At 57.7% G+C, this 21,299-nt stretch overlaps 10 protein-coding genes across 10 annotated transcripts; 6 read left to right on the top strand and 4 right to left on the bottom strand.

The window, feature by feature from the left end:
- The first annotated feature begins 456 nt into the window (after nucleotides 1-456).
- Nucleotides 457-2,098, top strand: C8Q71DRAFT_585337 (uncharacterized protein). The gene is made up of 5 exons (XM_047919533.1): nucleotides 457-666; nucleotides 720-1,450; nucleotides 1,503-1,659; nucleotides 1,712-1,780; nucleotides 1,833-2,098. Exons 1-5 carry the CDS (start codon nucleotides 604-606, stop codon nucleotides 2,013-2,015), a joined length of 1,203 nt encoding a protein of 400 aa, XP_047779268.1. The 5' UTR covers nucleotides 457-603; the 3' UTR covers nucleotides 2,016-2,098.
- Nucleotides 2,099-5,347: 3,249 nt separating this feature from the next.
- On the top strand, nucleotides 5,348-6,527 carry C8Q71DRAFT_585245 (uncharacterized protein). The gene is made up of 3 exons (XM_047919531.1): nucleotides 5,348-6,113; nucleotides 6,164-6,257; nucleotides 6,310-6,527. Exons 1-2 carry the CDS (start codon nucleotides 5,471-5,473, stop codon nucleotides 6,250-6,252), a joined length of 732 nt encoding a protein of 243 aa, XP_047779267.1. The 5' UTR covers nucleotides 5,348-5,470; the 3' UTR covers nucleotides 6,253-6,257; nucleotides 6,310-6,527.
- A 1,675-nt stretch (nucleotides 6,528-8,202) lies between these two features.
- On the top strand, nucleotides 8,203-9,081 carry C8Q71DRAFT_585229 (uncharacterized protein). Its single transcript, XM_047919530.1, has 3 exons — nucleotides 8,203-8,543; nucleotides 8,607-8,905; nucleotides 8,957-9,081. The coding sequence occupies exons 1-3, from the start codon at nucleotides 8,271-8,273 to the stop codon at nucleotides 9,033-9,035; spliced, it is 651 nt and encodes a 216-aa protein (XP_047779266.1). The 5' UTR covers nucleotides 8,203-8,270; the 3' UTR covers nucleotides 9,036-9,081.
- A 765-nt stretch (nucleotides 9,082-9,846) lies between these two features.
- On the bottom strand, nucleotides 9,847-12,034 carry C8Q71DRAFT_756781 (RIO1-domain-containing protein). Its single transcript, XM_047923627.1, has 8 exons — nucleotides 11,910-12,034; nucleotides 11,713-11,854; nucleotides 11,547-11,660; nucleotides 11,437-11,491; nucleotides 11,173-11,382; nucleotides 10,924-11,118; nucleotides 10,679-10,868; nucleotides 9,847-10,617 (listed from the first exon to the last, which is right to left on the bottom strand). The coding sequence occupies exons 1-8, from the start codon at nucleotides 11,970-11,972 to the stop codon at nucleotides 10,105-10,107; spliced, it is 1,482 nt and encodes a 493-aa protein (XP_047779265.1). The 5' UTR covers nucleotides 11,973-12,034; the 3' UTR covers nucleotides 9,847-10,104.
- A 357-nt stretch (nucleotides 12,035-12,391) lies between these two features.
- On the top strand, nucleotides 12,392-13,928 carry C8Q71DRAFT_706760 (uncharacterized protein; the record flags this gene model as incomplete). Its single annotated transcript, XM_047920520.1, has 2 exons — nucleotides 12,392-12,589; nucleotides 12,639-13,928. 2 exons carry the CDS (start codon nucleotides 12,392-12,394, stop codon nucleotides 13,926-13,928), a joined length of 1,488 nt encoding a protein of 495 aa, XP_047779264.1.
- Nucleotides 13,929-14,242: 314 nt separating this feature from the next.
- Nucleotides 14,243-15,778, bottom strand: C8Q71DRAFT_706841 (PAXNEB-domain-containing protein; the record flags this gene model as incomplete). The annotated part of the gene is made up of 4 exons (XM_047920527.1): nucleotides 14,243-14,733; nucleotides 14,797-14,968; nucleotides 15,022-15,277; nucleotides 15,336-15,778. The coding sequence occupies 4 exons, from the start codon at nucleotides 15,776-15,778 to the stop codon at nucleotides 14,243-14,245; spliced, it is 1,362 nt and encodes a 453-aa protein (XP_047779263.1).
- A 186-nt stretch (nucleotides 15,779-15,964) lies between these two features.
- C8Q71DRAFT_899765 (peptidase S24/S26A/S26B/S26C) lies at nucleotides 15,965-17,084 on the top strand (the record flags this gene model as incomplete). The annotated part of the gene is made up of 4 exons (XM_047928791.1): nucleotides 15,965-16,087; nucleotides 16,135-16,194; nucleotides 16,251-16,583; nucleotides 16,631-17,084. The coding sequence occupies 4 exons, from the start codon at nucleotides 15,965-15,967 to the stop codon at nucleotides 16,685-16,687; spliced, it is 573 nt and encodes a 190-aa protein (XP_047779262.1). The 3' UTR covers nucleotides 16,688-17,084.
- Nucleotides 16,793-17,891, bottom strand: C8Q71DRAFT_857412 (TPR-like protein; the record flags this gene model as incomplete). The annotated part of the gene is made up of 6 exons (XM_047927407.1): nucleotides 16,793-16,872; nucleotides 16,923-17,081; nucleotides 17,141-17,239; nucleotides 17,293-17,329; nucleotides 17,384-17,740; nucleotides 17,793-17,891. The coding sequence occupies 6 exons, from the start codon at nucleotides 17,889-17,891 to the stop codon at nucleotides 16,793-16,795; spliced, it is 831 nt and encodes a 276-aa protein (XP_047779261.1).
- Nucleotides 17,892-17,958: 67 nt separating this feature from the next.
- C8Q71DRAFT_756771 (Snf7-domain-containing protein) lies at nucleotides 17,959-19,289 on the bottom strand. Its single transcript, XM_047923626.1, has 5 exons — nucleotides 19,121-19,289; nucleotides 18,906-19,070; nucleotides 18,696-18,851; nucleotides 18,404-18,619; nucleotides 17,959-18,351 (listed from the first exon to the last, which is right to left on the bottom strand). The coding sequence occupies exons 1-5, from the start codon at nucleotides 19,130-19,132 to the stop codon at nucleotides 18,157-18,159; spliced, it is 744 nt and encodes a 247-aa protein (XP_047779260.1). The 5' UTR covers nucleotides 19,133-19,289; the 3' UTR covers nucleotides 17,959-18,156.
- Nucleotides 19,290-20,606, top strand: C8Q71DRAFT_756768 (uncharacterized protein). The gene is made up of 6 exons (XM_047923625.1): nucleotides 19,290-19,702; nucleotides 19,759-19,834; nucleotides 19,891-19,973; nucleotides 20,030-20,199; nucleotides 20,257-20,282; nucleotides 20,335-20,606. The coding sequence occupies exons 1-6, from the start codon at nucleotides 19,301-19,303 to the stop codon at nucleotides 20,526-20,528; spliced, it is 951 nt and encodes a 316-aa protein (XP_047779259.1). The 5' UTR covers nucleotides 19,290-19,300; the 3' UTR covers nucleotides 20,529-20,606.
- Nucleotides 20,607-21,299: the final 693 nt, after the last annotated feature.

Here is a 21,299-nt window from a genome sequence, read left to right as displayed (position 1 = left end):
CGTCTCCCGTCCCTGATCACTCCCCAGGTGACGCGGAAACCCCCGTCCCGCAGGCCCCGTGGCGTCCCTGGATGCTGGACTGAATACCCCCGGAGGCAGAACGCCTAGCGTGTACGTGTGCACGCTAACCACTGTGCCCGCGCTCGACAGCACGCCTGTTCGTGATGCGCCGGCGAGAACTGCGATGGGAGCGGAGGACGGTGCCGTACGCGGAGGGTCGAGCTGGGGCGTGGACGACGAGAACCAGTGACGGCGACAGGGTCTCTGGCGCGAAGGCCGAGCAGCCCGAGGAGTGGCAGACTGGCGCATTGGGCATGAATTACAGCTGGATGGAGCAGACGATCTGGGAATGAACCACAGAGTGGCGCCACATCTCCGATCCTGGATCTTCTCTGCGCCCCGTTCTGTCGCCTGCCTAATCCGGCCGCCAGCCGCCCCGCTGCACACTGGCTGACGATCCCATCTCTATGCGTCGGTGCGCCCTGTCGCCTCTGTGCGACGTATCTCCGCCGCGTTCTATTGGCCCCGCCGTCTTCTCCCGCTCGACTGTCCTCTCGTTATAAGGCACCATGCAGCCCGACAAAGTCCACCAACGACGCACCGATGGACCCCTACGCCTACTCGCAAGATCGCGCATACGCGGCGCCCAACCATGGCCCTGTTCAGGTAAACAGAATCCGTCCGTCCTCGATATCCACTCAACCGGCCGTGATTTCTAGGCCAATCAGTTCACCACTGACCACACCGCGATGTCAATGAACAGCCCAGCGTACGGGTTGCACTACAACTACGTCACGCATCCTGCATATGCCCACCACCCATATCAGGAGTCGATGTACATCCAACCGCAGACGTTCGCTGATTACTCCTTCCCTTCCTCCGCTGCTGCGCTCGCACCCCCGGCTTCTGAACCTATCTATCACCCCGCTGTGCCCCTCCACGCACCTGTACCAGTCTCTCCTTTCAGCACTCTCATCTCCCCAGTTTCGCCGATCTCTCAGGCAGCTAGTGACAGCGCCCCGGCCCCGCCGCTCCCTGCAGAATCAAACGATGCAAACGTCAGGACAGTGTCACCGACGTCTACGCCGCCGATGGTTCCGTCGGCCCCCGCCGTGAGCCCTAGTACGACGGCGGCACCGGTCACTGCAGAGCAAAGCCCGCTCGAGTATTATGGGAACGCGACGCAGGTCATGTTCCCGACCCCGAGCGAGCTGCTCACCGAGCTCAGTGCGCGCGACGTTGCTGGGACAGGCGGAGAGCCGAGTCGGAAGGCGTCAGTCTCCGGACCCTCTGCGCCGCAGGTTAACGTACCGGCCGCTTCTGTGAAAGTGAGCAAAATCAAGGAGAGTGTCGATGCGGCGCCGGTCCCTGCGAAGGCTCAGCCGGAGACGCAGCGCAAGGCGTATTTCCGTCGCGTCGCTGAGGCCGTTGGGTTCAACCCCACAGATCCGTAAGTCAGCCTCACGTCGTCGATGTGGAGTTATTGAATGTAGCGCTTACAGGGACTCGATCACGTCGCATGACAAGAAGAGGAGCTACCTAGAGTGTCTCGAGCAATACGTTCAATGGTTGCACGAGCAAACCCGGCTTGTCGGGCGTGAACCAGTAGCTCTCGAGCGTGTTCAGCAATATAGGGGCCCGAGCAGCCGCTCAATACGGGTATGTCAGCCGTAAATACCACGCTGAGTTTCTCTGACGCTCTCATCATCAGACGTTGCTCGTGCACATGCAAGACGAAGTCCGCGAGTTGCATCAGCAAATGGTAGAAGATGAGCGCGCTGTAAGCTGCTTCATACTGTCGCGTATTCAGTTGCTGATCCCGCCGCTGTCAGTATATGGATTTGCAGACGCAGATTCAGATGCAGCACGCAGCAGCAGCGGCGCATCACCTGCGGCGACATTCGGTCGCTGCTTGTGGGTTCAGCGACGCATCGCTCTCGTCTGCGCCATTCCTGCAGCCGTATCCCATCACCGCTCCCAGCCATCACGCACCAGGAACATACCAGCAATACTGAAAGGGCTGCGATCCGCTGCCTCACGAGGTCTGAAAGTCCGTCCGTATCCCGGCAAGTCGCTCTTTTCCGCGAAGGCTAAATTCTTCGTCGAAAATCACTTCCTTCCATTCATTTCATTCGGTTCCCTCGAGGTCTGATTCGGGTAGTTCGTATAGAGTGTAGTATATCAGATAAAAACGCATCTTCGGATACATTTGCCAGCTGTCAATCGTCCCCAGCTCATTCGGGTCACGCGTGGCGGCGCTGTCAATGCGTCATCGCCGCGGAGTTGGCGCCTGCGCCACCTCTGCGGTCGATTGCATTCGATTGCCCAGATCCGGACGAGATCTCGCATCGAAGGACGCCAGAGTCTGGCCTCGTCGGGCTTCCCATTTAGAGTTTGCCTTGACTGTCCGGATAAGGTGCGGTTCCACTACCAGAACGTCGGGCCTCGGCACGGTGTCCCTGGGCTATAGGGTCCGACGCTCGAATGCTGGACGTGAACCGAGGGCGGCGGACGGCGGTTGCTGGCTCGAAAGTCTGCATCGGCAGAGAGCCTCCATTCGACAGCCTGGTAGCGCTCTCAGGCAGCCCACGCATGGCCCACGCTCGCACCGTCTGCCTTAGCCGTGCCGCTGTGCCGGTGATCCCAACGACGTGCAAACTTCAACTCGAAATGCACCCTTCACACAATTTGCCCGTAATCACGTCTGCCTGCCTAGGTTCTGTCAGAGTGGCCGATTTGGGAAAGCATTCGCCTCGCGGTTTGTGCTGTTCGTGTGAGGGGCCAATCGCGGGAGGGGCCCGGGTGGGGCTGCTACGACTCATTGTCGATGCCATCGCGACGGGCGTATGGGGCCGTGACCGTGACTGTCGAATATTTGAATGTGTGGCACGAATATGGTTTGCATATTTGGACGGGCACGGTACGCAGCTAAATTGTATTGAGCATCGGGCGATACCAACGCCGAAATCATTGGTGCTGAGCCGCTGTACGGCGCGGCGGCCCCAGGCTGACAGAAAATAGAATGGGACTGAGAATCGCTGCGCAGGCTGTGGACGGTAGCTTACAGGGAACGGTGGGAGGCCCGCGATATCAAGAAATGGAGAACGATAATTTAGAAACGATAGCGTTCCCGGTCCTCCGAGTCTATTGCTGTCGCTGCTCCCGTCGTTTTTCTAAAGACGGCCCGCCTTGGTGGCAAGCAGATCATAAAGGACACGGAGAAGACGTATCGAGCGGGAGAAGGTGACGATCTACGAGTCCATGCCACGTCGTACGCGCAAATGTATCGGTGACCTGTATGCGCACGGGCCATCGATGGGCCGTCGGCGTTGGAAATCTGGGTCGAGGTGAGTATCATCGGCGACTGGCGTGGTCGAGTGGATTCAATCGATCTAGAACAGTTCTTCTTGAGATGGACGACCCCGTTCACAGCTCCGGGATCTGGGTATTGGTGCCGACGGGCAGACGTGCTGATGTGTGGGGCCAGCAGTGGGGCGGTTCAAAGGTTCGCACGTCGAGGTGCAAAACCAGCGTGGGGTGGGTGACAGAGCTCGCCTGGTTCGTGTGATACGGCGGGTGGTCCACATCTCGGGAAACGAGCGATGAGCATGTAACTGCAGCTGGTATACTGGCGCCAACTATACACTTACAAGGATACTGCGCAAATGGCGAGACATCGCGGTCGAGGTTCCAGGCGCAATTGTGCGCGCAGGGTGGCTCATGTGTATAGACTACACCGGCCGATCAGTTGACTGTTTGCAGTGCGAAATAGATAGTCGACATCAATACATGCTTACGGGGGTTCAAATTTGTGAGCAGCGCAATGGCAAGCATGGCTTTACTTGGGAGCCGCCGGGAGCTGAGTATAGAGCTTCGATAAAAATCTATTCATAAACCGAGCCATTGAACGCTCCAAAGCTATGGCTATGACTATCAGTGAGACTATCGGTGTTATTGTCTATGAAAAAGTTGCAGGGAGTCGTCGCGCAAGTCTTCGCAACGAGCGAAATTGCGGTGACTTGCGGATCAATAGTCCGCTACTGCTCACGGATGCGTGGGTTTTTGAGGAGGGTAATTTGTTATTATGCGCGCTGCATCGTACACTGGTCATAGAGCACGTTGACTGAACACCAAGTTTGGTCAGTGCACGCCTGAAATGTCAACCTGCAAGACTCACGCTGTAGACCTGAAACGTCGGCTGAGGATCGTTTGCCTACAGATGCCTGCATTGCCGGTCGGACTCGAGGCCTTGGTGGCCAGCCCAGATGGTCCCTACAAATATTCGGTGAGCCCTGTGCGTTCAAATTTCAGTCCCTGACATTGCATCCCGCGAAGCAGCGGAGGACCGCGGAATTCGGCCCCGCTGAGATCTGTGGTCAAATCACTCAGATAACCTATGCATGAAGTAGGCTCGCTCGGGCGAATAAGCATCTCCGCGGGAGTGAGGTAATCTCCAGGTTCCTGCAATCGCCCCCGAGTCCCTGGTGCGCGCGTTTGAGACGGCTAAGGGCTCCATGTAACGTGTGGGAGTGAGGTGAACCGAAGGTGCTAATCCCGATGAGGGTCGGGACAGCGGCGCTCCGCTTCTCGACCTGAAGGCATTGCGTCGCGAAGAAGATCGATGAAGAGGTGAGGATCTACAAAAATGGATGAGATGTGCATGGCACATGGGTGATTGCCAGGTCTACTAGGCAGATGGGTGGACGCGGATATTTAGCTTGCATAACCAACCAGACCGGAAAATCTTCGCTGGGACGAGGCCCTGGGCCCGTCAAAATCGGCGACAGTGGCAACGGGAGAAGTTGACACGCATGAATCCAAGAGGCTCGCGATTTCCTGGCTAGTTCAACAAATAAGTCCCAATTGCAGCAGAAGGGTTTAAAAGACGCTTCCACCTCTGTTCGCAAGAGTGATTCATGATTTTTGATTCTGAACTCAGTCAGTAGACGTGGCTGCTGTTGAGGATGCGATGCTTACTTTGCCAATGAGGTTCTTCTTGTGAGCCACGGGCATTCTCGGGCGATGAGCTCACCGTGCGATGAACAACGTCGTACGAGCCGCCAAGGGCAGGCCTCTGGTTACAGCTTGCCACTGGCGACTTCGAGCGACAGGAGCGGTCGGATGGGCCAATTTCGCGCACCATGCCATCAGGGGTGCCAAACGACGACAAAAGTCAAAAGCAAGAGCGGTATGTCGCTTTATACAACATAAGTGATGGTGCGACAGCAACGACATGGCCGACGCCAGCCGACGCCACCGCCGCGGTGGTCTTGGTGGACTGCTCGCGCACAGTCACGTCGGGGTCGTCGATCGTGGCGGCGGCCCGATCATTTCCCACGCACCGTGACCGCGCTTGTCCGTTGGGCAGCGCCCGTCGAGTCGTCCGGTCGTCCGTCTCAGCCACTGCTGCACCTCGTCCATCCTATATCCCTGCCACCGCCTGCGGATCCCACTACCACACACAAACATCATGGACAAGGCAGACCTCGAGACTTACCAGGTCCAGCTCTCGCAAGTCGAGCAGGCCCTCGCCTCTGATCCTGAGAACACCGAACTCACCTCCCTCCGCGACGAGCTGAAAGAGCTTATCGAGCTCACACAGGCAGCGCTCGCACAGCAGGAGGCAGCAGCGTCCTCGTCGAAAGCGGAGTCCTCACGGAAGACGGCGGCGGTCGCCAGCACTGCACGGACATGGGGCGCGGGCGACGACTGTCTCGCCAAGTACTCCGGCGACGGGCAGTGGTACCCCGCACGAATCACGTCCGTGGGCGGGTCGGCCGACAACCGGGTGTACAGCGTCATGTTCAAGGGGTACAACTCCACGGAGCTCGTCAACTCGTCGCAGCTGAAGCCGCTCCCGTCGAACCACCAGTCGGCGGGCCCTTCCGCGGGGAACAAGCGCAAGCTGTCGAAGGTGGAGGAGGAGGAGCGGGAGAAGAAGAAGAAGAAGAACGAGAAGAAGGTCGAGGCGAAGGCGGCGAAGGCGAAGGAGCAGACGGAGAAGCAGGCGAGCTGGCAGAAGTTCGCGAAGAAGAGCGAGAAGAAGGGGATACATATCGCGGGCGTGTCAGGGACAAGTATCTTCAAGACGCCAGAAAACCCGCTTGGACGGGGTGCGTGCTTCATTACTGTGCCGAGCCACGGAGAGCTTAAGTTTGGGTAGTCGGTGTCACTGGGAGCGGAAAGGGTATGACGGGGACCGCTCCGAGAATAAAACACAAATTCGAAGCTAAAGATGACCCGAATGCTTGAGTGCGGTGAGTCGTTCCTTGCAGTGTATTTTTGGCAACCGTTGAGACGGCGCCACAGCATACGAACGCGCAATGCGGTATCGTTTTGTACATGCTATATTGTACTCTATGGTCAACGTCTCGACACGGCATGGCCACCAAACGTAACATATAACGGTTCACTGTCTCCAAGACCTGCTGGCATCGCAGATGACGGAGCGTGGGGGGTTCCAGGGCACAGAACAGAGGCTAGGCGTTGTGTTATTTCTCTTTCTTCCCGCATACAGTATGATTCTCAACGCGATTCCTTTTGTCATGTCAAACACAGCTAGGATGCCGTCATAAGGCGTGATCCAGGCCTGTCTGCCCACCCTCGAGGTGCCGTCGTACGTCGTGTGTGCATTCTGCGGAATCGCTCGTTCACTCACGTAAACGCCTTGGGATCGCCTCGATCAACTGCGTCGAGCCTGCTCCTGCCGTAACTGGTGTGTCGATCGAAACTTAATTGATTAACTTCGCATGATGCGGGCACCCCCGACTTCCCCTCGTTCCTGGCAACATGCGTGCCCAGGGCGTTCGACATGTACATATTTCAAGGCACCAAAACACCGCGACAGACCCAGGCCAACGGTGTATGGCTCTCCCGACCTGTCATCTGTAGCTCCAGGCAGGAGGCCCATATGTTTACCGTGACATCCGGAATCTGATACAGGTCAACCGTGCGTGGTTTCTGATTATCTTACGGCTGTACGTCAGTCCGTGTCTCAAGGACTCAGCTAGTAGTTCTGGAACCCGTCCGTCTGTCGTCGGCCCTGTCATGGACCCGTGTATGTTTCAGTCATCCTTTACGCCACGCCGGTATATCTGTATTCACCGCAGGTTCCTCGCTATCTTCAGACAGAGTTGGCCGCCCGTCGAGCAAGGAGCATGCGTGCTGCGCCTGACTGGACGCTCACGGTGTTTCTGGCGGAGCCTTCTGCTTTGTAGCGGTGGTTCTGCGTCCCTCGTTGGTCGACCATTGCATGGGCACGGTTCGTCGCTGGCTTCATCACTGTGCGTTGCTTCGCGTTCGCGGCACTGCGGGCGGGGACGCGATACGATGCCCCTTCTATTCACCGTATTAATTGCCTTCGCCGTGTGTTCATAAATGGTGCGGTCACCCGTCATGTCACCCCAGTGTGTCTGCATTCACTGCAGATTCTTGACTTTCTCCATACGGGGATAGAGCGAGGTCCACACGTGTTGCGTGCGACTGGACGTTTACAGAATTGTGTGCAAGCATCGTTGCGGTGATACTGTGCCCTGCGTGGGCCAGTGCACCGTGGTGACACTCGGTACGTCGCGGCATGCATATGTAGCAGTGGCTCCATGGCATTTCAGGCGAAAATGCGATACGGTGCCCGGTTTGCTCACTGCCAGGGACACGTTGCGTCCGTTGGGCCCATGCGTGTCGCAAAAGACGGCAAAGCAACGTGCGGCATATCTCATTATTTTTGACCGCCTCTCCGACCATGAATGATATTGACAGACAGGCTGGACCGTCTCCGACACAACCGTCGCTACGGCTTGAGACCGTGTGTGTATGTATAGGGGTTTGCCGCGCAGGCGAAGTTTGCAGCATCGGATGTTGCAACCTTTGAACGTGAACGTTTGACCGTCCACCCGCATTCGAATTATTCGGCAGGTTTGTCATTCTTCCATGACGAGTATTCCAGTGAGCTCACTGGTCGTGCAGTAGCGGTCGCATTGCAGCCTTCTCGTTGACGCAGCTGGAGGCCTGCTCGTTCGTCACGCTGATTGCCTTCGCGAAGTCTCATGCGATGTGTCCAGGAATAATTCCGCACGTAGACTCTGTCACTGTCAGGAGCTGGCGAGGGGAAGGTGCTTCGTTACTCATACCGCCTTACTCACGCTGTGCGCCTCAGTTCGGCTCGCCTTCCGGAGATACCATCGCGGAAGGTTTATGTGATCAAGTTCGTCTGCAGATCGTGCATTGCTGACTTGTCGACGGAAGGCGAAGAACATCAACTCGCTCGACAAATGTGGATAACGCGAACTACGGTGCGGGATTTCGCAGATCACATTGAAGGAACCCACACGCAGGCCGCCCGTCGTGTTGCCTTCTCTCGGTCGTCAGCATCAGTTAATCGCAGACGTCTTCTACGGCCCATTGCTGTTCCTGGCTGGCACATAAGTGCATATTGCGGCACAGTGCACGACCGCGAGGACAGCACTGAACCGGTGGCATGTTTTCCTTACCCGTGCAGAGACGATACAGGCCGACGCGATCCACGCCGCCCAGACAGAGATGGGGTAGGTGCGGGGCCCCGACCGCCCGATCGGGCAATGGTACTGACCGTTGGCGGGCGGTGACAGCGCTTCCAGGCCGTCGACTGGCACATCTGGGGCCCGGGTGATCTTGGGCAGGGGATCTGGCCAATCTCGGTCGGCTCTCCTCCGCCGACCGTCCCATGGGCAACGCGATCTTCTGGCCATCTTCTGCTCGACGATCGCGAACCTAATTGCCAGTGTGCGTCCTTCCGCTTTGGGACGGTGGAGTGGCTCGGCCGCTGTGCAGACCACTCCAGAGTTACCCAGCGACTGGATCTGGTGTGCATGGTCGTTGACGACAAGTTCCAGTCTGCAATGCAGTTCTGCAGGCATCTTCTCCAGGAGTGAGTTCCACCCGCGCACATTCTCCTTGAACTGACCGTCATCTCCACCAGGTCACTGTCCTCCACCTCGCCCATCCAGGCATCACACGCACCGCCCACGTTCAACCCAATCGGGGCTTGCTGGCCATGAACGTCTAAATTGCGGCCGTGTGATGCTCTTTCGAAGAACAAATATCGCCGAGGCTAGGATATATTGAAGGTCGGTGAGCGACCGAATTCGCAGGTCCCAAGAGTGCTAAGGTAACGAAGCTGCAGCTTGAAGTTGATCATCTCACCAACAACGGCGCGGCGGCATTTGCACGGCGAGCTCGTCTCGATCCACAACCAAACCACATCGGGCTACCGCGGGGCGGTGTATCATGATGTTCCCCAGAGTGATCTGCGCACAGGTCGACCCAACGGTCCTTTGCCTTCCCCCGCGGAAATAAGCTCTTCTGCCGCAGGATCGTCTCTGCTCTGTGGTGGTTCCTCGCACTCCGGCTCCGAGCTCCGCATGCGTGGCTACCGACATTCAGGCTCTGTTGTTCTCGTCCCACCCATCTACCACCTTCGAACACTACATGGAGACAGCGTCGAGGGCGCCACTCACGTCGTGACCCAGTTCGCTGACTTCTGGCCGGCCTGTTCAACGAGCATGCCAGCCCGATTTATCAAGGTGTGATGTCGATATCCCCTCATAATCCTGGAATGGATGACGGCCTTCTGCCCCTAGCTGACCATCTCTCCCTGGCTCCGGGTCCGAGAACCTCCGCCTTTCATCTTGTTCACCGTATCGATGACGACGATATGTGCCGCCGGTACGCCTGACAGGATGGAGTACACAATTCTGCTGCTAGAGTGTTGACCTTCTCAGCCAGATGTCCCGGGTATAGACCACGCTAGCCAATGGCCGTGAGCATGTTCAACGTACCTATTCAGATAGTACTCAGATCAAATTTTAGAGTCAGGCCTTCGCGGATGCGACCTAGTAACAGCACATGCTTAGAGGCAAACCGCGTTCGCCCATCAAGTGGGGCTCCAATGAGCTAATCAGGTCAGATTGAGTACTGTCCCCTCAGTTACAGACTCACTGAACAGGAAGCCATTGACAATACAATACAGACACCAATACAAACTAGAACACAATTAAGACATCCCGCACGACAAGCGGACTCCCATATTGGCGTCACGCCCATGCATCCGAATTTTGAGTGCCGAACTCAATCCCAGAAGCCGCCGCCGTCCACCTTGACCCGCGTGTCCTGCTTCGCCTTGCTGCCCTGCGGCCGCCCGATGCGCCGCGCGCCCCTCTTCGAGTGGTACTTGCGCACCTCCCTTGCGCGCCGCTTCGAGACCTCCGAGTGCACCTTCTCCTTGACGTCCTCGCTCGTCCCACGCATCGGTGCCTTTGACGAGGACGGGTGCTCGGATGCTGAGAGCGAGAGGCCGGCGGTGCGGTCGGCGAGGGAGGACGGGGACACGGAGCGAGAACGGGAACGGGAGCTTGGTGAGGGCGCGAGAGAGCGGCTGCGTGAGCGCGTGGATGCGTCGTCTGTGTCCGAGGCTGAGTCTGAGTCTGGTGGAGGGTGTTGTGATTGGTCGTCGATGCTCTGCTGACCGCCCCCTCTCTCCCCCTCCTTTCCTTCTTCTGCTTCTTCTTCTTCTTCTTCCTCCTCCTCCTCCTCTTCGTCCTCGCTACCGTCTGGCTCCTGATTTGATACAGTGTTCATGTACTAGATCGGGCACTTGTTCAGTACCGTGTAACAGCGCGAAAGCAGATATCCACATGCATACCTCTTCTAAAGTTTCCTGATCCCGCTGCTTGAACCCACTCGCAGCCACAACGACATCCAGCCGGAAGTCCTCGCCCTCCTGGCCCTCTCCCGTCTTCTTTGAGCTCGAAAACTTCGGGTATATGCTGCTCTCATATCGGAACCGCTTACGGAAGAACTTCCGGATGCACTGCACGTCGCGGTTGAAGTACCTGCACATCAGACGTGAGATACAGCGTGAGACTGGAAATCGTATGGACGGCGTACATTTCCGCGTTGAGATGCGATGTGCTGACCATCTGTGGGAAGTCGATGACGATGGCCTCGCCTGTGTCCCGCCGAATGAGGATATTGAACTCGTTGAAGTCGCCGTGAATGAGCCCGGCGCGAGCGAAGCGTACGATGAGATCCATCAGGTCGCTGTAGAGCCTGCCGGGCGATGGGACGTCTGCTACCTGGCGGCTACGAAAAACGGATGAGTCTCAGACACGCAGCAGTATGGCGTGAAAGACGTACAGAGGGTATGCATCGATGAACTCCATAAGGATACAGTGTCTCGCGTGGTCGACCGGCCGGGGCACGGGGAAGCCGTGCTCGTGCAGTACGCACATGAATGCCCATTCTTTCTCGGCGGCGAGCCGGGACATGTACATCCAGGACGCGGACTTGCGCTTTCCCATGTAGTCTCGTTTCTCTTTAATCGCGCGGAAGGATACGCGGCCGAGGCTGGGGGTGTGTTCAAGGTTAGGGGGCAGAGGAAGGATGGTGCAGGCAACGTACCGGTGCAACTTGAGAACCATTTCCTTTCCTTCCGAGTCCGCGACGATGTAGATATCTGATGGCGTCCATAATAAGTACACACATTGCTCATGAACAACCATTCGACTTACCAGACTCCTTGCCCACCCCGATCTGGTTCCCCACCGAGTACATCGAGTCCCGCTTCGAGAGCGCCCTCATTGCGAGGTAGTCATAACCGCCGTACGTCAACCTGTATCCGTCATCTATCATGGCGTCCAGCGTGGTTCGGGTGAGGGCAGGGAGCGGTGGACGTACATCTGGCGTTCTGCACGCGCGCGACGAGGTTGCGCTTGGCGAGGGAACCAAGGTTCTTGTTCACGCCTCCGTTGCGGAGGCCGGAGATCTGAACGATCAGTTGTGTTGGGACGATTTCGTGGTTCTTCGAGCCCATTTCTACCTACGGCCAGCGTTCAAATTTAGGATTGAGTGAATGGGGAGGGCCATGGACTTACCGCTGTGAGCACCCGGAACTCGTCGGTGGTGACGTACCGCAAGTCGGTAGCATCGAGCTTCATGTTGGCAATGAAGTGGGATCCGTGGCTATTGCGTTAGTGCTGCGTCTTGCGGCCGTGTTACAGACGATGAAGTATGAAAAACAGGACATGCTGCTTCAAGGTCGCGGAAACTTCTGCACGTGATGTGGCCCGTACAATCTCGATCTCGATCATCGAAAGCATGACTCGCCGGGACGATACTCATCACTGCAGCACCAGCCGGACAGAAGCAGACTCATTGTGATGTTCACTACATTTTCTCTACATTGAAACATACGAGACACGACCCGAGTATGAGGATTGAGGAAAGTAGCTCGGAATTTCCTCGTCACCCATTGGCCACACACGTGACATGACGCGACAGAATAACAGGATCTCGATTTGACGCGCATCGACGAGTTGAACCACGTTGGCGAGCTTCGCCGAGTCCGCGATGCGCCATGGCAGCAGACCTCCCTGCAGAAGTCTGGCTCCAGATATTCCACTATGCCTCCGACGACGATGAACTCTTCGACCACGCTCTGCCCACCTCCGTGGCAGAGTCGTCCTGGTACAAGATGATCTTTGGCGACTGGACGCTGCGGTCGCCGAACGAGGGTCTGAATGCGATGCAGAGACGGAGCTATGCTACCAAGAAGGTACTCACAAAGCTGCAGATTCGTGATGAGACTGTAACATGCTGTCCAGGCTATCATGGCTACGTGTAGAACCTGGCGGCAACTGGGCCAGGAGTTCATGTACAGGTTCCTCTTCATCAACGACCCAACCAATCTCGTGCGATTACGTCCGCTACTAGATCGGTACCGCCCACTCGGATGGTGGACTAGACGTCTTCACATCGCACGCTTCTACAGCGGTTTGGGTGTCTCCATCGACGAGCTGGAACGATCACTCGTGTCGATCATCCGACGCTGCCCCAATCTCGAGATATTCATCATGGACTGGCCCATCAGAGATTCGTTGCTCTCGGTCGCCAATGCTCTATGCAAATACTGTCCTACCAGTCTACGCACACTCCACCTCAATGTACCGAACTCCTCGCTTGCTAAAGTCATTCTCATACTAGATGGCTTACCGGCCTTGACCTGTCTGCATCTCACATTCGATGCCCCAACGCCCGACAACTTCCACCTCGGTGCTGCCGCAGACCTCGCTCTCACTCTCGGTTCGCTGGAACAGCTCGCTCTTTGCGGACCCTTCCAAGACTTCTTCGAGCAGCTGATGGGTTGGGAACTCCCCGCGCTCCGCTCTCTCTCCCTTGACTTCCTCAGCTATCGCGAAGACCTCCCGGATATCATCGAGTTCCTCACCCAGCACGGTTCCGCCCTCACCTTCCTCGACATCAACTGTATCCCCGTGCTCGACATCCCTACGATCCTCGACCTCTGCCCGCAGCTGCAGACGATCGCGTTTAACTTCGACTGGCGCCTCGACAGCGCGGAGGGCGAGGCGTGGGGCGTCGGCTCGCTCGTCAACCGGCCGCACGCGCACATCACCACGATCGGCTGCCACTGGCTGCACCACGCGTTCGGCGTCGGCGACGCCGCGAAGTACGCCGCGGTCGACCCACTCGTCACGCACATCATCCGCCGCCGGAACGACATGAACTTCTCCGCGATCAACAAGGAGAGCTTCCCGAAGCTCCAGCGCGTGCGCGTGCTTGACCGGATGCTGCTGAGGGATCTCGAGGCGGCGGACGGTCCGAGTCCGGATTGCTTCGAGCGGTGGGAGCGGTGGTGGAATCAGTGCGCGTCGCAGGGCGTTAGGCTCGAAGACTGCACGGGTGCGCTACTGGGCACCTTGCCTGATGACGAACCGGAGGTGGATGAGAGCGAAGAGGAAGAGGAGGGCAGGGAGGATTTGCGGGACTTGATCCGTCAATGCAGGGAGATGACTGCAACTAGAGACTCGCCATACTACGGGTACCCCCCTGGGTATCGCCGACGAAGCGGGGCGTTTGGACAGCAACATACCTGAGTGAAATCACGGAGCAATATCATTTCTGTCACATACAATCGTAAGCCCTCATTCCCTTTCGTCTACGCTGTCATGACTGACTGACAACCGCACAGACATCCTACTGCTATCCAGAATCGCTGTTCATGCTATCGGAATGCCACATCGCCGCAAGAGCTCTCGAATCACTGTTACGAACGTCACGAATACGCCACGACATTCTAGCTCACGTCCGCTCGCGGACGCAGATATTCCATTCTTCTATCTTATGCGATGTCGTGTAGCATCGAGCAATGTACAGCTGGATCATTCACACTATACAGCAAGTCACTGTCTCAGAAATCATACAGGTCCGGCCTATCGGATACAAAGCCAACTTTCTTCTTTGCTTTCAACTTCTTGACAGTGGCCGGAGGGGTCTCTGTCTCCAGCTTGTCGCTCTGACCGGCCTGTGGTACAGTGGTCTTCACCTGCTCCAGCTCAACCACAATCGCGGCACCAGCACCGCCGGATGCAGCAGCAGCGATGTCCCCCGGTCTCAAACCCGCAGCATGAACTGATGTGGCCGCCTCATTGAGCGCACTCGCGCTGCTCGAAGGCGTGGTCCTACGATCGCCAACTCCGCCCTCGAGGTCGAGGTGCAGCGTCTCAAACACCATCCGCTTGCGCATACACTTGAACGCGAGGTTGTTCTCGCCGCTCGAGGAGAGCCCGCGCAGGGTCGAGAATTTGTCGCTCGGTGAGAGGAGGGTGGTCGGCGCGGGAAGGGAGTGGATGTGGACCATGCCATGGTGCGAGGGGAACATAGCTGTGAGGGATGGATCGGCTGTGTGAGAGGAAATGGCGTGTCAGAATAAGGATACGGGGGCATATATGGTGTATGACGTACCGGTAAACGCTGCGAGTGTGATGGAAGCATCGACCAGCCAGCCGAGTTTCTGCACCCAGCCAGGTCCGCCCCACGAGTCTGCACAGAGATGTGGAGGGAGAGATATTGAGGCGCAGGCAGTTGGGTGGCGCCGCAGCAAGTTCCGCATCCACAGCAAGAAATAACATATGTCCTAGTTCGTACCAACGTGAGTTCTACGACTAATCCTGAGGACACATGGCGTACCTGCTGGGTGAAATCTCCCCACTCAGCCGACCCAAGACAGGGAACACAGATCCGAACTGGAACGGATGGGCCCTCCCGCTGGTCATGCTCTGCCAATATCTTCTCCAGTGCACTCAGAACAGAGCTTCCTGGCCTGGAGTCCTCCTCAGACTGGACGGGCGCAGACATGAGCTGGCCGGAGCTCTTCGCGCTCTTGAGGATGTCCTCCGGTATGCGACACGTCAAGTCAAAGACGCGACAATAGTCTTCGCTTGACCTTGCGTCGAGATCATTCACTCATCGCCCGACGAATGCAAGAAGAACTCACAACATACTGGTTCTGGGCAGGCACCGTGGTCTGGAACTGCTTCATCTGCTCGTAGCGCCATGCAATCTTGATCTTCGCGTCCTCTCCGCTGGCTTTCGCCTCGTCTTCGTCGTCCGCTGCTGGTGCGGGAACGGGGTTGGACGCGGCGCCGGGAGTCCACATGCACTCGGAGAGGAACCCGTCGACACCCTCGTCAACGATACAGACTTTCTGTCCGCACGCGAGGCCCTGAGCAACGAAGTACTTTTGTACGAGCTCGCCATACGCGGAGTGCGCATCTGGTGCGAGGGTGAGCATAGAACACGACAGTGGCAGGCCGCCGCCAAGGATGTCATCCAGCGACGGGATGCCTGTCGACGTGATGAAGCTCGATGTTGCGCCGGGCGATATACGCGCTCCGACGGGTGTGGGGGCTTGTTTTGTGGTCGTTCGTCGCTTGAAGGAGGACATGGTGGCGGTCGGGTGCAAGGTCTGCTGAAGCCAAGTCTGAGGAGCGCGAAAGCAAATCTGAAGATTGCGATCTTCGATCACTGAGCGCGGTCCGAGGCGCGTGCCACGCCGAGCAGTGTCTGCGCGCACCTGCATGCGCCTCGAGTCTCTCCGTCCAAGACCCCCCCCCCTGGGCAGTGATGGTCAATGTCTGGCTCACGCCTTGCTAATGCTGCACGCACATTTGCCCGTCGCATACGAGACAATCCGGATGAGGTTCTCAACTTGGCGACGCGGGTGGCCAAGTCCTCCGCGCTCGCAACCCTGCACGTCCGTACAGAAGTGCCTTCGTCTACGCCTTGCTCACGACTAGATAGGTGGTAAACGCGGTATGCGTGGCACACCTATTCGCAAACCACGTCGGGTGGATCAATATGGTGAGCACACTCTTTCCAAATCCGCGTCACGTACCAAACTGTTCCGGGACCTATAGGTGGACGGCCCGTCTATGCTGCCCACCATGAGCGTCAGCGGCGAATGGGTGCTCGAGAACAAGATGATCAAGCCTCAGAATGTCCAGCGGGGCGACCTCGTCACCTACCTCTCCCCGCTCGACCCGAGCCGCATCGTCTGCAAGCGCGTCGTCGGTCTGCCCGGGGACATCATTTGCGTGGACCCCACGGGCGAGCTCGCACCGTCGACAGAGCACGTCATCATACCGAGGAACCACGTTTGGCTGAGCGGAGACAACGCTGCGATGTCGAGGGACTCGAGAGTGTATGGACCGGTCTCGATGGCGCTCATAAAAGGGAAGCTAGTTGCTAGGGTGAGTGGAACAGGCATTGTACTGAGTCCTCTCTGATGATGGTGCAGGTTTGGCCTCTGTCGAGGATAACTGTCTTCCGCAATAACTTTGATTATATAGACTAGAGGTACAGTGCCGTGTCATAATACTCCGTGATCTGTCCGTCGTGTGCAATACTGTAACACCCTGCAAGTTTCACCTCGTGCTTGGTCTTTTAGGTCCATTCACCACTACCGGACAAAGTTCATCGAGTATCCGCCTTCTCCGTTTGGAGTGAACTGGAAGTTGTCCGTCGACATGCCAAACCGCCCTATAACGCAGTGTCAAGTGCCGCATCGTGAGCCGCACGTATTCACGCACCGAGGATGTTGTTTCCCAATCCTTTGAGCTTGTCAAGCATCTCGGCGGTCTCTGCTTTCTGCGCTGCTTCTACTCGAGGCTTGAGCGACGCAAGGGCCCGGTTGATGGCTACTCGTTGAGGCGAGTCAGATGGAAGGATCGTTAGGAGGGTGTTGTAGTCTGTATGCACACGCGTGAGCATTTGTGCGGCAAGGATCCGAATGAAGGTGACGACCTACCCTCTTGTGCTGAGGATAATGAGGACCAGCTCCCGATCCTCTCGTTCGCCAATGCTCGTCGTTGCAAAGCTTTCATGTAATTTGGGTCATCCTTGAGGGCTGCCAACGCCATCTCAGCATACACCAACGTTTGGCGGAACATACACACGAACCTTCCGAACATGTAGACACGGCGTCCTTCCACTCCTCCTACACAGGATGTTAAGCAACCAGGCGAGTATTTGAGGCCAATGCACTACTCACAAGCTTCACGTAGCACGCTCCAATATTCGCGTTCATGATCGCTCTCGCACGCGCACACTCCAGCTCAGCCTCGATAGACGGCGGCTGTACAGGCTCGTCCGCCTTCTCCTCTACCTCCTCTGCCTTCCCCTTCCCCTTAGCCTCCTTATCCTCCCCGCTATCGCCATCTCCGCTACGTTCGTCTCCATCATCCCCATCAACCGCCTCCCTTTCCTCACCCCTCTCCGTCTCCAGCGGCCGCCTCTTCGGCAGACGGCCCAAGCCCGCGCGGTACGCCGCCAACGCCTCACTCCACCGCTTCGCGCGGAAGTGCTCGTTCCCGTCCTGCTTCAGCTCATCCGCGTCGCGTAGGCATTTCTACGGTCGTTCGGTGGGTGGGTCAGCGCGTGTGCGGGGAAGGACGGCTTACCTGGACGCGGGCCTCTTCGTCTTGTGCCGCTTCGAGTTCGTCTGCATCTTGCAGGACGGCTTCGGGAGTCGATGTTGGGTGGGATGTTGGGTCTGCCATGTTTGTCGTGTTGAGGAGCAAAGCGGAAAGTTGGGCCGAACGGAGGGGACTTGAGGGTTCTCCGAGTCGCTGCTGCTTTGAATCGCCCGCCACCAGGCTCATCTCGATCAAGGATCTCACTCATGTTTCGAGATAAGATTAGATGGAATCGCAGCTGGCATCGAGGAGTCGGAGTACTCGTATGCAAGCGTAGCTAGTCGAATAGCAGTATCTAGTACAAGACAACCAGGGCAACACGGTGGCGGGAGGTTCATGAACAGTAAGATCAGCCTCTCCGCAGAGCATCAAGCCGAGCTTGCAAGGCATCCTCATCCGACATCCCACCGGCGCCGCCACCGCCTGCCCCGCTGTCGTCTCCAGAACCATGATGCGACGGTCCTCCTGAATCGCCCAGTACCACAGCTTGCCTTGGCTCCGTAAGCGACGAAGAGACCGCGAGTCCAGACGGCGCGTCCGTGAGCTGCGCACGAAGTCAGCGTTGAATGGCGAGGTGGAGCGGAAAGGGGACGCACCTGCTGCGAGAGGTCGACACCGATCTCGTCGAGCACCTGCTTGAGGATCGTGTCGCCCTCTGCCTCCTCGTCCTCGAGTTCGTCGTCCATGACGTCGTCGACCGCGTCGGACATCATCTCTTCCTTCATGTCCATCGTCGCGCTCTCTCGCTCAAACTCGTTCATGATCCGTTGTATTTGCGGGAGGTTCAGGCCGCGATTCATCATGCCCATTGCCTGATATTGAGTATGATGATGAGAGGTGGTCCCGAGCCACGGGAACGATCCTAACAGAGCGACGCAGAGAACGTACACGAGTCGCGCCGCGCATCGCGTCCGCCATCTGCTGGTTGCTCCTGAGTGTCTGTATCCGGAGCCCGACGGCCTGCAGCTGTGTCCGCATCTGGTAGAACTTCTGGACGTATCGCCGGGTCCGTACGAGGTCCTTCGCCATGACCTTGCACGCATTCTAGGTTGCGCAGTGAATGAGGATGCTCAGCATGCACGACGCGACAGCGCGCACCATCTGCCCCGCCTTCGCGCTCTTCTTGATGTCCATGATGAGCTTCTTCTCCTGCTGCTCGAGCTTCGTCCTCTCCCTGTCGAGCTCGCGCTGGGCCTTCGCGAGGGCGCGCTGGTGTTGCCGCAGCCGCTCGGCGGGGGTGACTGTCCGCCCAAACAGTGTTTCCTACGTTCCCATACTGAGTGCCGATCCCGTCGCACGAAGCCAGTACGTACTATGATGTTCATGTCGTCTGCTCGGAGCAGGATGTGGGAGGAGGGTGTGGTGGCGGTGGCAGAGAGCTGTGGCCGCGGTACGATCGCGCAGCCAAATGCGGATTGGCAAGCCACCCGCCGTCGCCGTCGCCGTCGCGCGGAGGATGGGCGCCTGTAGGAATAGTACACGATCGGCGGAGGATGTGCGTCATCGTGCTCTCCCCACTGACAAATGTCCCAGTGGCAGAGCAGTCTGCCTGGCTCGCAGGGGACCCACCGCGCCCCCGCTATCAGATCTCTCTATATAGCCCGCGCCGCACGGGCTACAGCCTCAGCCCATCCCCCATGTCCAACCCCGCCACCATCTCTGACTGCAGGTCTGTCCTTGTCATTGGCGCGACCGCCGGCCTCGGCCGCGCTCTCGCCCTCGCCATCCATGGTCTCCCGTCGAAGCCGACCGTCATCGCCGCCGGGAGGCGGCAGGAGAGGCTGGACGATTTGGCGAAGCAGGGCGAGAGAATCCAGACGGTCAAGTTCGACGTGAACGCGAGCCGCGACGCGCTCAAGAGTGCCGTGCAGGATGTGTACCAGAAGTACCCCGACGTGGGTAATGTCGCCACGTGCGAGTATATGCGCTGAAGAACTGCATATTCGTTCAGCTTGATGCCGTCCTCTTCGTGTCTGGTATTCAGCACTTGTTCGACTTCAAGAAGCCGGAGAGCATCAACCTGGATAGTGAGCACTCGTCGCATTGAACCAACTTGCAATCCAATGTTCATGGCCTGAGACAGCGCTTGAGGAGGAACTGAACACAAACTACACTTCGATCATCCGCATGGCGACCTTCTTCCTCCCTCACTTCCTGAAGCTCAGTGTGAGTTCATTGGTCTCTCCATGGCCTCTGACGGTAGACTGATGTTGGATGCTTAGGAACAAGGCCGGCCGTCCCTCATGATCACTGTCACTTCCGGGCTCGCCATCGTTCCCGGCCCTTGGGTACCGAACTACTGCGCTACCAAGGCGGCTCTCCACAGTTTCACGCTGTCCCTCCACACGCAGCTCAAGTCTACCAAGGTCAAGGTCATGGAGATCTTCCCACCGTATGCCATCTTATGCTTGCTTATCCTCACAGGACCATACTGACATCGCACCCACAGACTGGTGGAATCGGAGTTGCACGATCGTTCGTATGGCTCCACTCTTCGCTGTACATGATACTAAGCGCGACTTTACAGACCAAGGCACGACCCCGGCCTTGTCCAAGTTGTGGATGCCGCTCGACGAGTTCACGAAGGAAGCCATGGAGGGTCTCCAGCGTGGAGACGTCGAGATACCCGTCGGCAAGTCGGCGCAGCAGTGGGAGGCGTTCGAGAAGGGCAAGCTCGAGAAAGCCGAGGGCGCGCAGAAGCTCTTTTCCGCTCCGAAGTAGACTGTAGGCAAGCCGTACTCGCGTACAGCAGCTAAGAAGTGAACCGGATAATAGGAGGAATGTATACTATATACAGCGCGAGATCGAAAGCAGAGCGACAAGGAACCCAAGAAAGATAACAGCTATGTCACAAACACGATAGCAAACGATCTACGCGAACATCGTGGTCAGTCAAATTCCGGAATTGAGGACCAAGCACAGAACGACTCACAGCACAGCAAAGATCCCGTCAGTAACACGACTCAGACATCCCCATCCTCACCATTATACTCCGTACTAGAATCAGAGGACACCCCGTCCTCGTCTTCGTCTGCATCGACCGTCTTGGAGCCGTTCGGCTGCGGCTTCGTCGAGAGCCTCCCCGATCGTCTCATCGATGTTCGCGCGCCATTACTCGCTGGCGGGCCCATGGGCGTCCGACGTCGCTTCGGCGACGAAGGGCCCTCCTGTGCTTGCGCCTGCCCGCCTTCCTCCTCGTCTTCAATACCCTCGACATGGAACCTATTCTCCGCCGGGCGCTTCTTCCCCCTCTTCGCGACCGGCGCAGGAGCAGGCGAAGCAGACGGTGCCTGAGAAGCAGACGGCGCGGGTGCGGGCGCATTCACCATGCCGAACGCGGCGTTGTACGTGTGCGCGGCGTCGACGAGCTCGCGGTAGAACTCGGTGTCGAAGCCGATGCACTTGAGGAGCACGCAGGGCGCGCGCAGCGTGCCGGCGCGGTAGTCCTGGAGGATGTCCTCGGGGTTCCTGTTCCTGTGCTCTTTCTCCTTG

This window comes from Rhodofomes roseus (genome assembly GCF_022264815.1).
Source record: "Rhodofomes roseus strain CIRM-BRFM 1785 chromosome Unknown C8Q71scaffold_9, whole genome shotgun sequence".
NCBI lineage: Eukaryota > Fungi > Basidiomycota > Agaricomycetes > Polyporales > Fomitopsidaceae > Rhodofomes > Rhodofomes roseus.
This window is presented reverse-complemented; position numbering and strand designations above follow the sequence as displayed.

Excerpts from the sequence above, each read along its gene's own strand:
- C8Q71DRAFT_585337 (XM_047919533.1), top strand. The coding sequence starts at position 604 with ATGGACCCCTACGCCTACTCGCAAGATCGCGCATACGCGGCGCCCAAC. Across the intron at positions 667-719 it reads CCAACCATGGCCCTGTTCAG|GCCAATCAGTTCACCACTGA; the intron begins GTAAACAGAATC and ends CGTGATTTCTAG. Across the intron at positions 1,781-1,832 it reads TGGTAGAAGATGAGCGCGCT|TATATGGATTTGCAGACGCA; the intron begins GTAAGCTGCTTC and ends CGCCGCTGTCAG.
- C8Q71DRAFT_585245 (XM_047919531.1), top strand. The coding sequence starts at position 5,471 with ATGGACAAGGCAGACCTCGAGACTTACCAGGTCCAGCTCTCGCAAGTC. Across the intron at positions 6,114-6,163 it reads AGAAAACCCGCTTGGACGGG|TCGGTGTCACTGGGAGCGGA; the intron begins GTGCGTGCTTCA and ends AAGTTTGGGTAG.
- C8Q71DRAFT_585229 (XM_047919530.1), top strand. The coding sequence starts at position 8,271 with ATGTGGATAACGCGAACTACGGTGCGGGATTTCGCAGATCACATTGAA. Across the intron at positions 8,544-8,606 it reads GCCGCCCAGACAGAGATGGG|CGCTTCCAGGCCGTCGACTG; the intron begins GTAGGTGCGGGG and ends GGGCGGTGACAG. Across the intron at positions 8,906-8,956 it reads TGCAGGCATCTTCTCCAGGA|GTCACTGTCCTCCACCTCGC; the intron begins GTGAGTTCCACC and ends CATCTCCACCAG.
- C8Q71DRAFT_756781 (XM_047923627.1), bottom strand. The coding sequence starts at position 11,972 with ATGAAGCTCGATGCTACCGACTTGCGGTACGTCACCACCGACGAGTTC. Across the intron at positions 11,855-11,909 it reads AGTTCCGGGTGCTCACAGCG|GTAGAAATGGGCTCGAAGAA; the intron begins GTAAGTCCATGG and ends CGCTGGCCGTAG. Across the intron at positions 11,492-11,546 it reads CGGGGTGGGCAAGGAGTCTG|ATATCTACATCGTCGCGGAC; the intron begins GTAAGTCGAATG and ends GGACGCCATCAG.
- C8Q71DRAFT_756771 (XM_047923626.1), bottom strand. Across the intron at positions 18,852-18,905 it reads GCGCGAAGGCGGGGCAGATG|AATGCGTGCAAGGTCATGGC; the intron begins GTGCGCGCTGTC and ends TGCGCAACCTAG. Across the intron at positions 18,620-18,695 it reads CGATGCGCGGCGCGACTCGT|GCAATGGGCATGATGAATCG; the intron begins GTACGTTCTCTG and ends ACTCAATATCAG.
- C8Q71DRAFT_756768 (XM_047923625.1), top strand. The coding sequence starts at position 19,301 with ATGTGCGTCATCGTGCTCTCCCCACTGACAAATGTCCCAGTGGCAGAG. Across the intron at positions 19,703-19,758 it reads TGTACCAGAAGTACCCCGAC|CTTGATGCCGTCCTCTTCGT; the intron begins GTGGGTAATGTC and ends ATATTCGTTCAG. Across the intron at positions 19,835-19,890 it reads GGAGAGCATCAACCTGGATA|CGCTTGAGGAGGAACTGAAC; the intron begins GTGAGCACTCGT and ends GGCCTGAGACAG.